The following is a 14399-nucleotide window of genomic DNA, read 5'->3' on the forward strand; positions in this document are numbered from 1 at the left end:
TAATCCCAGCTACTCAGGAGGCTGAGGCAGGAGAATCACTTGAGCCCAGGAGGCAGAGTTTGCAGTGAGATCGGACCACCGCACTCCAGCCTGGGCGGCAAAACCGAAACAAAAAAAAAAAAAAAAAAAAAAAAAAAACACTCTAGACAACAGCAAGAGAGCTTTAGAGATCTGTGCTACATCCCATCCCTAAACTGTTTTTAAGCTAATTTCCTGGCTGTTTACCTGCTATGTGTGTGTGATGGGTCTCTTTTCCTTGGCAAGTTCTTAGATACTTTCCAGGATGTTTGGATTCTTAGACATGCCTGTTCCTCAGTTGGGCTCCACGACCTGGACTTCAAAGTTCAGGCAGCAGACATATCTTTTCTGGGCCCTTCCCTGTTTCTCTTTCAGTATGCATCTTGAATTTTCTTTTTAAATGTGTTCAGCTGAGCATTGACCCTATGTCAAGTACTACTTTACATATGATGGCAGACACACACATACACACACACACACACACACACACACACACAAAAGACACCGTTCTCTAATCCTCCAGGAGCTTGACAAATGATGAATCTCTAATCCTCCAGGAGCTTGACAAATGATGAAGTCAAATGACGAATTACACCAGAAATAGCTGAACAACATAGGACACAGTGTCATAAGTACCAAAATATACAATGCTAGTATATGAGCTAAAGGTGGCAGAGTACATTATCACTGGGAAAAATAAACTGGCCATCGTGGCCACTAGTGAGGTGCATCTCCCTTAAGTAACCTGGTGGGAGGCCCATCGCACTACAGTATGAGGCATGAACTATGGAGTAAATGGCAACTGAACATTGGGAAGAAACCTTTAAATACTTGACTGGTTAGTGCTGGAGAGATGATTGCTGCGTCTTGAAATCTTTCTTCACCAATTAGCATGACCAACCACACCAGTTTTTCTAGATCTGTTTTTCTTTCAGCACTGAAACTCTCACATCCCAGGAAACCTCTTAGTCCAGGACAAATGACAAACTGAGATGGCTGGTCCCCTATCGACAATGTTTTGTTTCCTGACAGATACTGGTGCAATGGCTGTCCTGGCTCTGACCTGTGTGAAGAGGAGTCTAATAAATGGGCAGGTCAAAACAGATGAAAGCAATTTAAAGAACATCAGTATTTATATAAAGTCACTGGTAGAGAAGATTCTGTCTGAGAAAAAAGAAAATGGTCTAATTGGAAACACATTTAGCACAGGAGAAGCCATGCAGGTAAGTCAGAGGGTGAAACAGGAGGCAGAGAAGGGAGTCTTCTCTGGAAGAAAGCAGTATCTTATTTTTTTTTTTTTTTTTTTTTTTTTTGAGATGGAGTTTTGCCTTTGTTGCCCAGGTTGGAGTGCAATGGTGCAATCTCGGCTCACTGCAACCTCTGCCTCCCAAATTCAAGCAATTCTCCTGTCTCAGCCTCCTGAGTAGCTGGGATTACAGGCACCCTCCACCACACCCAGCTAATTTTTTTCTATTTTTAGTAGAGACAGGGTTTCATCATGCTGGCCGAGCTGGTCTCGAACTGCTGACCTCAGGTGATCCACCCGTCTTGGCCTTCCAAAGTGCTGGGATTACAAGTGTGAGCCACCGCACCCGGCCAGTATATTTTTCCTTTCTTATTGGCCTCCTAAGACCTTACTATCTATTCTGCGGTTCCTATACTAACTTTGATTTTGCTCATATGATTCCCTTCTCCTGCCTGACGTACTCTTCTCATCTTCAGCTTTCCTTCCCCATAACCAATGCTTCCAGGAAGCTTTTCCTAACTACAATTTCTCTAAGAAACTCTAGAATCTACTACAATCTACTTTGTTGTTCTATCAAACATGGTTGTACACTTTCACACACACAGTAGTCCCCCCTTACCCACAGTTTCACTTTCCACAGTTTCAGTTACCCAAGGTCAACCGAGGCCTGAAAATATTAAATGGAAAATTTCAGAAATAATGCACAAGTTTTAAATTGTGCATAATTCTGAGTAGTGTGATAAAATCTTGCACCTTTCCGCTCTATTCTACCCAGGAAGTGACTCATCCCTTTGTCTATGCACGTTAATCACTTAGTAGCTGGTTATCAGTCAACTGTCCCAACATTGAAGTGCGTGTGTTCAAGTAACCCTTATGTACTTATTAATATACTAGAGCAATGGTGCTGTAGTATATTATCATAATTGTTCTATTTGATTATTGTTGTTGTAAATCTCTTACTGTGCCTAATTTATAAATTGAAATGTATTATAAGTGTGGATGTATAGGAAAAAAACATTGTATATTTAAGGCTCAGTGCTATCCATGGTTTCAGGAATCCACTGTAGGTCTTGGAAAGTAACCCCGCTGATAAGAGGGAATTACTGCATTACCTCCATTTCCTAAACTAGGAGCATGAGTCACAGTAACTATGTCAGTAAACTACCTAATCTCACAAAACCAAAAAGCGGTACAGATTGGGATGGGACCCGGGCCGTTGTTCTCAAAACTCACACTCAGCACCTACACTGTCATGCATATGGTCCTTGAGGTCTGAGACTTTATTCCTGCATTCACTGAGTCATTGATTTACAAACTCTAAGGGGAAGATATAAGAAGTGATCAAGGAAGGTTTACAGAAAAAAAAAAAAAAAAAACTTTACTGCGTCATCAGTATGAATAGATATTTTCCAGGCTGACTCCAGGCTAGAGGACTTTCAAGGGAGAGACAAAGACAGTGAGGAAAAAGACCCAAAAGCACAAAAGAATATTAAGCATTTTAAGGTCAAGGTGTTCAGCATGACCAGCACAGAGTCCGTGAGAAACGTAACAGGAGGCTGGAGGTGTAAGCACGGGTCCAGTCATAAGGTTATCTGTGTTGTTACTATTTATGTTGTTGATTGCCTTGCTAAGTTTGAACTGAATATAAACTGCTTTCCCATTTTGGCTGCACATTCGAATCACCTGAAGGAGCTCTTAGGCAACACTAATACCCAGGCCCACACCAGCCGCGTAGTACAGAAATTTAGAGGTGGAGCCTGGGCCTTGTTCTGGTTTAAAAGCCCTACAGGTGATACAAATTCACAGTAGGATCAAGAGCTACTTGCCTACAAGATATTGCTGGGTATTTTTAAATATTAATAACATTTAATTTGTTGTTATGTATGTTAATAACATTTATTGATGTGTCTTAAGAGGAAATGTACTATGACCGGTTTTTCTTTTTTCTTAATACCCCACAAATTCTTGTGGACCACTTGGTGAGCTTAAGAACCTCCAAGAAAAGATGAAAACAGGAACAGTCCATCCCTGGGAAACTACAGAGCAGCATGTTCAAGTCCGACCCACTTTAATTCCTGTCTTGCTCACCCCAATGTCCTCCTAACTTTTACTACCTCACAATTCTGCCCCTTCAATCGAGCTTACATTCTGCTGCCAGGAGAGTTTCTGTTTAATGAACTATTAGACTCCTCATTGTCAATCAAATAATGTCAGACACCTCCTCATTGTTGTCAATCAAATGAGGTCAGACATCTCACCATAAAATTCAAGCGTCTACTAGTCTAGCCCAACTTCCTTCTCCAGCCTGTTCTTCCACAGTTGCCTCCAATGTTCCCCATACACCAGTTCTCCTAAACCAGGAGGAATCCCCTGAGGAACTTTGCTAAAATGCAGATACTCTCATCACTGCCAGGTCATGTCCTGGCCATTCCTACCTAACACCTTTGTTCATGTTTGAGTGCAGAGCTCCTCACCTCATCTCAGAAGCCAAACTTCTATCCTACTCCAAGGCCTAACTCAAATACCACCTTCTCCAGGAAGCTTTTTTTTAGCTTCATTAAATGTTTGTGAGCTCCTCTCCTCTTTAGAAAGACGCATCCCACTAGAGGCATCCCTTAGGGCATTCCTCTGGCATCTCCTTTTACAATAGTTTGTTAATATTTATTGAGTGTCTCCTATGTGACAGGTATTTCCCAGCATTGGGATATAGAAATGAATGTGACAAAGTCTGCTTTCATTGGAACTATTATAGCTTGGGTTATTAAGCAGTTCCAACCTCCCTGCCCAAACAGGTTTGTAAGCTTCTGGATAACAAGAAAGATAGCTGAGTTATCTGAGGTGTTTCCTAGTAGTCAATGTTCAATTAATACTGAATTAGTTATATAGAGGCTTCCCCTTACTTAAAGTGTCTCATATTCTCTGTCTCTCTTTATCTCTCGTCCCCCCGCCCCGCCCCCCTGCCTCATTAGGCCCTCTTTGTATCATCAGACTATTATCATGAAAATGACTGGAATTGCCAACAAACTCTGAATACAGTGCTCACGGAAATTTCTCAAGGGGCATTCAGTATTCCAATTGCTGCAGCCCAGGTCTTACCTGCCCTGATGGGAAAGACTTTCTTGGATGTTAACAAAAACTCTTCTTGCGTCTCTGCTGCAGGTAAAAGCATTAAAGAGCAGACTGTTCTGCTTTTCACCATAGCACCCAAAGCATGTGAGATTCAGGTGTCCTTTGAAACCAAAAGTGACCAGATAAACCTCCAAAACGAAGCAGTTGCCAGAAAGAATTCAGTTTTCATCATGTTATCAGGGATTACAGCCACCTGAGGGTTTGTTCTTAACTGAGTGCTAGATGTCCTTCTTCGTTCAAACATAACAAGGCAGACCTGATTCAATAATGTCTATCTTCAAAGGCATATTTTCTGACTGTTGGATATAGAAGGATCTAAGCACCATTCTCATCCTAAATAAAGTACAGAGGATTGGCACCGTGCTCTGACTTTGCGCAGTGAGTGATGCCTCAGGGAAATGAGACATCTGTGTGGAAGGGATATGCCAGTATTCGAAAATTATAGCATACGTTACTTATTCAAACAAATGACTTTGCAACCAGGTAGAAAGAAAGGAGACATTTCCTTACATCTCTGTCTGTTCCTGGTTCAGCCACTTACAGGTTTAGGAAACTTGGACAAAATGTTTAAGCTCTAAGCTTCAGTTTTCTAATGTAAAAGTTGGAAACAAGGACAGTATCTAACATAGGTTTTTGTAAAGATTGAATGAGACAATCCATATAAAATGATTAGTGCAGTGCCTGGCACTTCATGTGTTTTCAATAAATGTTAAGCAATAAAAAGGAGAAAAGACAAGCATGATTGTATGCTGTACCAAGGCAAAAAAAAGAAAAAAATCAGGATCCCCTGTGAGAAATAGAAGTTAGAGCAACTGAATTGCTTAAACAGCTGGGAGTTGAGCCAAGTGCCAACATTCACAAGCTGGTGAGTTTTGGTCTTAGTTTCTGCTTTAGTTACATGAGAAATTTGCCCCTTGACTGATGATAATTGCTCCTTATAGTAAATCCATGTCTGCATAAAGGCAAGGAGTCCTTGGATAGGGGTTGAGGAGGTCTGCAAACTCTAATATCATTTTTAGTTTTCCGAATATTGCTCTGGGCTTTTCTGTCTCTGCCAGGTAACTTCAGCAACTCTACTCATGAGCCTGTAACTGTGACCACTCCTGGCTCACAATCATCTATCTCTGTCAATTACTCTGTGACAATCAATGAAACATATTCCGCCAATGTCACTGTGCCAAATGGTTCTGTCTTCCTCGATGTGATGGAGAAAGCTCAGAAAATGAATGATACTATATTTGGGTAGGTCTGTACCTAACCTAAGGTTAAGGTGTTTGCTGTCATTTCTAAAGATGCAGTAAGAATACATTTGCACCTAAATGCAAAGTATATTTAAGATGCTTCTGGGTCAGTAGCTTTGCTGTCCATCTGCATCCCACAGCAGGATTTTAAAATAGGAGGTGAGATATTTCATCTTCTTTCACATAATAGGTAGTAAATTAATGTTTACCTAATAGATTAATGAATCTCACAGCTCTCTCTTATTTCAATAAAATTCTTTCAGTAAATGCAACTTCTAAAGTCAAACATCTGAGATCTAGAACCGTGGTTCTTACTCTTTTTGAATCACTGACCCCTTTGAAAATCAGGTGAAAGTAATGAATGCTCATCCCAGAAAAAAATGAACATACACACAAAAATTGGCATTTGTTTACTTATTTATTTTACAGACGGCATTTTACTATGTTGCCCAGGCTGGTCTTGAATTCCTGGGCTCAAGAGATCTGCCCACCTCAGCCTCCCAAAGTGCTGGGGTTACAGGCATCAGCCACTGCCAAATTTAGCATTTAAACTGGGGGTTTCACAGATGCCCTGAAGCTTCCCCCTACCCTCACTTTCAGAAAATTCATAGATCCCTAAACTAAAGTTACTGGTCAAGGAGGTCAAGTAATGGCTTTGCCTCTGAAAAGTATGATTTATTCGGCTCCTTAACTCTAATTGACAGTTATTTATCATATTTAACAACATTGCGTAGGATGCTATAAACAAAATCAGAATAATAATATAATATATCTTATAAAGGCTACCCTTGTGGGCTTTAAAGGAGGTAGAAAAATGACTACGGAATATAAAACAGATATTGACCATGTCACTTTTTAATAAACACGATATGAAATATCAAATTATCCTTTCCTGTTCCTCTTTTGTAAGGGAAAACCCACTAACTTACGGTGCCTCTAGCACATGAGAATAACATGTTCTTCTACTGAATCAGTATCTTCAGTAGTTACTATCTTGGGGTGGAAGGTTGAAGCTGTTATCTGAAAAGTATCTACCATGGCAGGTTGGGGGGAGCAGAAACCAAGAGCATCATTTCTCTCATTTAGCATGGAGTGTCTGCATTAGAATCAGCTGGAGTGTTTATAAAGCATGCAGATTCCTGACCCCCAGCTCATATCTAAAAATAAAAGTATCCATGGATAGGGCCAGGAAATCTGCATTTTTTATAATGTCATCAAGTGATTCTCAAGTACATTAAAGTTTGAGAAATGCCTATTGTGGGTTTCCTTTGACAATTCTAAGTTCCAGTAACCTATTGGATGTCACCCACAGTTTCACAATGGAGGAGAGCTCATGGGGGCCCTACATCACCTCTGTTCAGGGCCTATGGGCCAGTAATAATGACAGAACCTACTGGGAACTTCTGAGTGGAGGCATACCACTGAGCCAAGGTAAGGGAGAGACATGCCAAAAAGACCTATGCTAAAAATGCCCAAATGAGGCCGGGCGCGGTGGCTCAAGCCTGTAATCCCAGCACTTTGGGAGGCCGAGACGGGCGGATCACGAGGTCAGGAGATCGAGACCACCCTGGCTAACACGATGAAACCCCGTCTCTACTAAAAAATACAAAAAAAAACATTAGCCGGGCGTGGTGACGGGCGCCTGTAGTCCCAGCTACTCAGGAGGCTGAGGCAGGAGAATGGCGTAAACCCGGGAGGCGGAGCTTGCAGTGAGCTGAGATCCGGCCACTGCACTCCAGCCTGGGCGACAGAGCGAGACTCCGTCTCAAAAACAAACAAACAAACAAAATGCCCAAATGGAGAGGGGTGTGAGCCTTTGTGGGGATTGGGCCAAGGGCTTAGTAGAGATGACATCCATTATTTGGTGATTTAGTGGTCGAATCATTTGACCCAGTTCTCGGCCTTCTTCCTTTTCAGGAGTTGGTAGTTACGTTGTCCATGATGGAGAAAACTTGGAGGTTCGTTGGAGCAAATACTAATAAGCCCAAACTTTCTTCAGCTGCATAAAATCCATTTGCAGGGGAGTTCCATGCCGATTGTCCTTACGCCTTCTTCATTTATCCCAGTACGAATAGGAGAGTTAACCTCCCTTTCTCTCTCTACACATTCAATAAAAATTGTTAAAAATTAACAACCATACAAAAAGAGCATGTTCTAATTAGTTCATTCTGAAAGGATTTTAAAATTTGTTAGAGGAAAGTCCACCTAAAGAAGAACTGAAGTGAAAAGAAATGAGACCACATGTCTAATAAGTGGGGTTCTATTCAAGGTTCTCCTACTAACTATCTAAGTGGCATTGGGCAACTGGGTAAAATGGGGATAAGGTTCTAGGTCTAATGTTGCAGCACAACCAATGAGATCAAGCATAAAGTCTGTGAGAGACTGAGCTCTTTGAGGCCCAGATGCAAGAGAAGAACCCATTGGTCACACTGACTTCATACAGGCAGTGGGTAGAAAAACCATGTTGCTCAGAGGAAAGGGGTAAAAGTGAGACATATACGTAAAAGGTCCGCTCGTAGTTTGAGAAACAGTCTCATCCCCTGCCTCCAGCTGTCTCCCTTGGATCCCACTTGTTCTTCTTTTACGTTTGTTTTCCCTTTATTTCCCCATAAAATTACCCCAATATTCATATCATCAAAATACACATGCAAAAAAGTCACTTCCAATGTTCATTTCCACAGAATTCACTTTTTTCCTTTTTTTTCTAATCAATTTTTGTCATGCTAAGAAGTCACATCTTAAAGGAAAAAAGCTGAATCATATCAAGGCAGCACGAGCTTGTACTTATACTGAGTACTGGGGCTACATGCAGTACAGTCAGAAACCAGAAGGACATTTCAGACACCAAAGGGCAAAAGGTACTTTATGTAAAGTGTAAAGTAACCCATTTAAAGTAATTTCCTGCAAATAAAAACCACAATGAGACACCATGCCACACCAGTCACAATGGTTACTATTAAAAAGTCAGAAAATGCAGACTGGATTAAGAAAACGTGGCACATATACACCATGGAATACTATGCAGCCATAAAAAAGGATGAGTTCGTGTCCTTTGTAGGGACACGGATGCAGCTGGAAACCATCATTCTCAGCAAACTATCGCAAGAACAGAAAACCAAATACCACATGTTCTCACTCATAGGTGGGAATTGAACAATGAGAACACTTGGACACAGGAAGGGGAACATCACACACCGGGTCCTATTGTGGGGGAGAGGGGGGAGGGATAGCATTAGGAGATATACCTAATGTAAATGACGGGTTAATGGGTGCAGCACACCAACATGGCACATGTATACATATGTAACAAACCTGCACGTTGTGCACATGTACCCTAGAACTTAAAGTATAATAAAAAATAAAAATTTAAAAAAATTTTTTAAAAAAGAAATTAGAAGAAAAAAAAGTCAGAAAATGCTGGCGAGGTTACGGAGAAAAAGAAACACATACGCCGTTGGTAGGAGTGTAAATTAGTTCAACCACTGGGGAAAGCAGTGTGGAGATTGCTCAAAGAGCTAAAAACAGAACTACCATTCAACCCAGCAATCTCATTACTGGGTATATACCCAAAGGAATAGAAATCATTCTACATCTAAATCTAATATAAACCGTGTGTGTGTACATTGCAGCACTATTCACAATAGCAAAAATATGGAATCAACCTAAATGTCCATCGATGATTGACTTTTAAAGAAAATACAGTACATATACACTATGGAATACTATGCAGTCATAAAAAATGAGATCATATCCTTTGCAGGAACACGGATGGAGCCAGAGGATATTATCCTTAGCAAACTAACACAGGAACAGAAAATCAAATACTGCATATTCTCTCTTATAAGTGGGAAATAAATGATGAGAACACATGGATACATAGAGGGGAACAACACACGCTGGGGTCTATGAGAGGGTGGAGGGTGGGGAGAGTGAGAGGATCAGGAAAAATAACTAATGGGTACTAGGCTTAATGCCTGGGTGATGAAATAATCTGTAAAACAAACCCCCATGTCATGGGCTTATCTATATAACAAACCTGAACATGTATACCCGAACTTAAAGTAAAAGTTTAAAATAAAGTACTTTTTAAAAGAAAAATGCCTTCAGGTAGAATTAGTTGAATTATTACTTTTTTTTTTTTTTTTTTTTTTGAGATGGAGTTTTGCTCTTGTTGCCCAGGCTGGAGTGCAATAGTGTGATCTCGGCTCACCACAACCTCCACCTCCCGGGTTCAAGTGATTCTCCTGCCTCAGCCTCCTGAGTAGCTGGGATTACATGCACCACCATGCCCAGCTAATTTTGTATTTTTAGAAGAGACAGGTTTCTCCATGTTGGCCAGGCTGGTCTCGAACTCTTAACCTCAGGTGATCCACCCGCCTTGGCCTCCCAAAGTGCTGGGATTACAGGCGTGAGCCACCGCACCTGGCCAGTTGAATTACTTTAACAATGTCTTCCTTATTACTCCTGTGTTTTCTTCATGATTATCCTAGCTTCCTCTCCTCCATCACTGACACTGCTTCACAGTCAGATTGAACCCTCTTCCAACAAACTGCTTTCTGCTATTGATACTCAGTGCTCAGGTTCAACTCTGCCCTGGTCTTCATTACCTAGGTGTAATACATGACCCTCATGGATGAACAGAAATGGATTCTATTCCTTGGGTCTGTGTCTCATCTTTAAAGCTAAGTTGGAAAATATATACACTTACCGTGTACCCACAAAAATTAAAAACATAATAATAGTAATAATAATAAAGCTAAGTTAGAGAAGCTGGGAGGCATGTTACCCTTCCAGGATCCCTGGTGCTGTTAGTGGTCAGATCTGTTTGTAGCCTATACAAGCTATGTGAAATTGAAGGATACTGGTTTAAGGTAAGAAACATGCAAAATGTCAGAATTGGTATTACTGTCCATAAATAGCACAACTAGCCTTTATTTCTAACAGAGACTGCTGAGTTTCTCTCAGCCAGAGGTCTTAAAGTATAATGTAGTAATATTGCTGTCTGATATAAATGCCTTTAATCTCAGAAGCAGACATGAAATAACACTCCCTTAGGTTTCCACTAACATTGGCCCATGAAACCTAGTTCTGAGGACAGGCACGGTGGCTCATGCCTGTAATCCCATCACTTTGGGAGGCCAAGGCGAGCCGATCACCTGAGGTTAAGAGTTTGAGACCAGCCTGGCTAATATGGTGAAACCCCGTCTCTACTAAAAATACAAAAATTAGCCGGCCATGGTGGCAGGCAATTGTAATCCCAGCTACTCAGGAGGCTGAGGCAGGAGAATCACTTGAACCCGAGAGGCGGAGGTTGCAGTGAGCTGAGATCACAACATTGTACCCCAGCCTGGGCAACAGAGCCAGACTCCATCTCAGAAAAAAATAAAAATAAAAGTAAGAAATCTAACTGGCCACATTCGCCTTACAAGAAGCTCCTACAGCTTGAGAGTATTACAAAACCTGAACTGAGTCTGAAGAGAGAAAATTCCTTTTGCTGCCACAGCAAAGAATAATCACCACATATAAACCTTACTCATGTCCAAGGAGAGTCTAGGTGCTTTGATACCAAAATATTAGGCACAGGAGAAACAAGGAAATAAGTGAAATCCCAGTCAATAGTTAACCAAGGACTGTCAAAATGTCCCTGTTAAGAAATGTATGGCCGGTGTGGTTTCTGTTCTGGGAATTATTTACTAACTGCAACAATTGTGTCATGATCAGTCTTGCAGCAGCCCTGGTTGTAAATGGTAATTTATAATACAAGGAAGTGAGTGGTTAAAGGGCTGGCAGGCCAAGGGTGTGTGGATCATCTCAGGAGGATCAGGAGCAGGCTCTGGAACCCAAAGTCAGCACTATACTGGACTCATAATCCTGCATTAGATTCTTATTGTTGCTGCAACAGATAACCACAAATTTTGTTACTTAAGACAAATGTATCATCTCACAGTTCTGGAGGCCAGAGTCTCACCGGGCTAAAATCAAGGTATGGAAAGAACTGTGCTCCTAGAGGTGGCACCAGTAAAGCAAGTTCTTTCCCTACTTCGGGTCACAAAGAAGGAACATGCAATTGGACAAACGCAATCGAGTTGTATTCACTGGCCAGGGAATGGAGAAGGGGAGCTCTCGCTCTAAAGGCACCTTCTTCTTAAGCAATGGGAAGCAGGGGAATTTTCAAGAGTTAGACACGGGGCAGGGAGGTATGTAAGCAGGCCGAGGGTGGAGTTCCAAACACGCAGGTGCAGTCCCCAGGCATACTTCTTCATACCTCCCGTGTACACAAAATGGCAGCAATTCTCTTTTAAGGGAGAGGAATCTAGTATTATAATGATATGTTAATGATCTAAAAGTAACTAGGGATTGCCGGTCCTGGTTTGCACCGGTCTCGTGCAGGTCTTACTTCCTCTGGTATTTGGCAAGGGATCATGGAGCTCCTGCAGCATCCTGGGCGATCTGGAACTCTTTAAGCAGTGGCCCCTATAGATAAAAAGGCTAAGGGGAAACAACCGTTTAAGAAAATAAGGAGCCTTCCCAGCTATTTCCTTAGGGCTGCCCTAGTAACAGAGCTTGTAAAGAAGAATCCGTTTCCTTGCCTTTTCCAGCTTCTGGAGGCTGCCCATGTTGCATGGCTCATGGCCTCTGTCCACCTTCACAGCCAGCAATTGCATCATTCTGACTTCTGCCTCCAACATCACATTTGCTTTTCTGACTCTAATGCTCCTGCCCTCCTCTGCCACTAACAAGGACCTCTGTGATGACACTGGGCCCAACCAGATGATCCAAGCTAATCTTCCTCTCTTAAAGTCAGCTCATTAGCCACCTTAATTCCATGTGCATCTTTAATTCTTCCTGGCCATATAACCCACGTAACATGTTCACAGGTTCCAGGGATTAGGGCATGGGCATTTGGCGGTGTCCGGGCAGTGGCATTATTCTGCCTCCTACTCCTTTACACAGCATGCAAGGCTCTCCACCAAGTAGATGCAAACTGTCTTTCCAGCCTTGTCTTCCACCATATACCATGTATTGGATATATATTGCTACATAACAAGTTACTCTAAAACTTAGGGGCCTAAGACAACTTTATTATCCCACAGTTTCCGTGGGTCAAGAATCCAGGGAGGGTTTACCTGGGTCCTCTGGCTTAGGAGGGTCTCTCCCAGGGCTGCAATCAAGATGTCAGCTGGAGATTAATAACAAAAAGGACTGAATAAAGCAATTATGTCAATTGAAAAAAAAAAAAAAGATGTCAGCTGGGACCGCCTTCATCGCAAAGCTCACTGGGGAAGGATTCTTTCCTCCCTGGACATCGGCGGGAGGCTGCTTTCAGGGGCCATACGTGGGCTTCTCCATAAGGCAGCTCACACTTGGCAGCTGCCTTCAGGAGAACAGGAAGGGGCAGAGAGAGAAGGCAAGCAAGAGGGAAATCGGTCGTTCACAAACACATCCCATCACCTTTGCCGCATTATATTCATTATAATAGAATGTGGCCCCAGGCCAGCCCACACTCTAGGGAAGAGGGCTACACAAGGCATGAATACCAGGAGGTGAAAACACGGGGACATGTTAGAAGTTGTCCAGCATATCCCAATACGTACCCCGTGCTCTCATCTCACAAAACTCACCATGTTTCCCAAGGGGGAATAAAACTGCTTTATTACCCACGTCTTACATTTGCTCATTAATTCACTCATTCAAAAAATATTTTGTTTCTGCTGTGAGCTAGTTTGTGTTGTAAGGGCTAAGGACAGAGCAGTGAGCCAGAGACAAAGCTCTTCCCTCGTGGAGCAGACATTCTAGTAGGGAGATAAACAAACGATAAACAACCACACACATAGTGCAACAGCGGGCGATGAGTTATAGCAGGCGAGGGGCATGATGGGTGTCAGTGGAGGGGAGGATGCAGGATCTTATGTAGGATGTCCTGAGAAGGTCTCTCTAAAAGCTCAGCTCTAAGCAGAGACATGAAGGATGTAAGGAAGCCACCACGAGGCTATTTAAAAGAAGAGGGGTCCCGGGCTGAGGGGACGCCACGTGCAAAGATAGCTGATGTGTTCAAGGGACACAAGAAGTTCTGTGTGATGGGAGCAGTGTGAGCAAAGGAGAAAACGCCTAGAGCTGAGGTCAGAAAGGAAACCAGGAGCCAGATCTTATACCGCCTTGTAGATCATGACAAGGGCTTTGACTTTTATGCTAAGATGGGCGCCACTGCAGAATTTCCCCCTTAAAATGAGCTACTTTACATCCAGGGGGAAAAAAAAAAAAAAGCTCCTTTCTTTATAATTTCAAGATACCATTTTCAGTTCCCTCTTATAAAGAAGTATAATTTGCATTATAATATAGCTACACATCTGAAATATGTATACTTAATGGATCTCACATTTTCTAATTACTTTAAAAGATAATATCTGAAAGCTTTGGGTGTTTGAGACGGCTCTTATCTCCAGATAAGGAAAGAGAACTCAAACAAAACCATTTCTGGGAAACCGAGGTCCATTTCTTCCCTAAAGTCAAACAACTTCAAAGAGTCTAGGCTAGAATCCAGGTCCGGGTAGACATCATTAATTTCATAAAGCCAGATGTCACCTGGCAGATGCCTGCCTGAGAGCCTAAAAGGGCGTGTTGTAAAGCAGGTGCCCAGGATCATAAAATGAGCTGATGTCTATGAATGACCTAAATCCCAGTAAAGTAGTTACTAAAAAGCAGCCTGATGACTGATTGGATACAATAAGGGCTAGAAGAAGTCTTGTTGATACTAGCACATTATC

General features: G+C 42.1%; 1 protein-coding gene across 1 annotated transcript in view; it reads left to right on the plus strand.

The window, feature by feature from the left end:
• TCN1 (transcobalamin I (vitamin B12 binding protein, R binder family)) overlaps nucleotides 1–7779 on the plus strand; it is a 14098-nt gene extending 6319 nt beyond the window's left edge. The window contains exons 5-9 of the mRNA XM_011968396.1: nucleotides 1051–1241; nucleotides 4234–4423; nucleotides 5452–5635; nucleotides 6947–7065; nucleotides 7552–7779. Of these exons, the coding sequence (XP_011823786.1) occupies nucleotides 1051–1241; nucleotides 4234–4423; nucleotides 5452–5635; nucleotides 6947–7065; nucleotides 7552–7613 (746 nt within the window). The 3' untranslated portion in view covers nucleotides 7614–7779. The remainder of the gene's footprint in view (nucleotides 1–1050; nucleotides 1242–4233; nucleotides 4424–5451; nucleotides 5636–6946; nucleotides 7066–7551) is intronic.
• Nucleotides 7780–14399: the final 6620 nt, after the last annotated feature.

This window comes from Mandrillus leucophaeus, unplaced genomic scaffold (assembly GCF_000951045.1).
Source record: "Mandrillus leucophaeus isolate KB7577 unplaced genomic scaffold, Mleu.le_1.0 Scaffold842, whole genome shotgun sequence".
Taxonomy (NCBI): Eukaryota; Metazoa; Chordata; class Mammalia; order Primates; family Cercopithecidae; genus Mandrillus; species Mandrillus leucophaeus.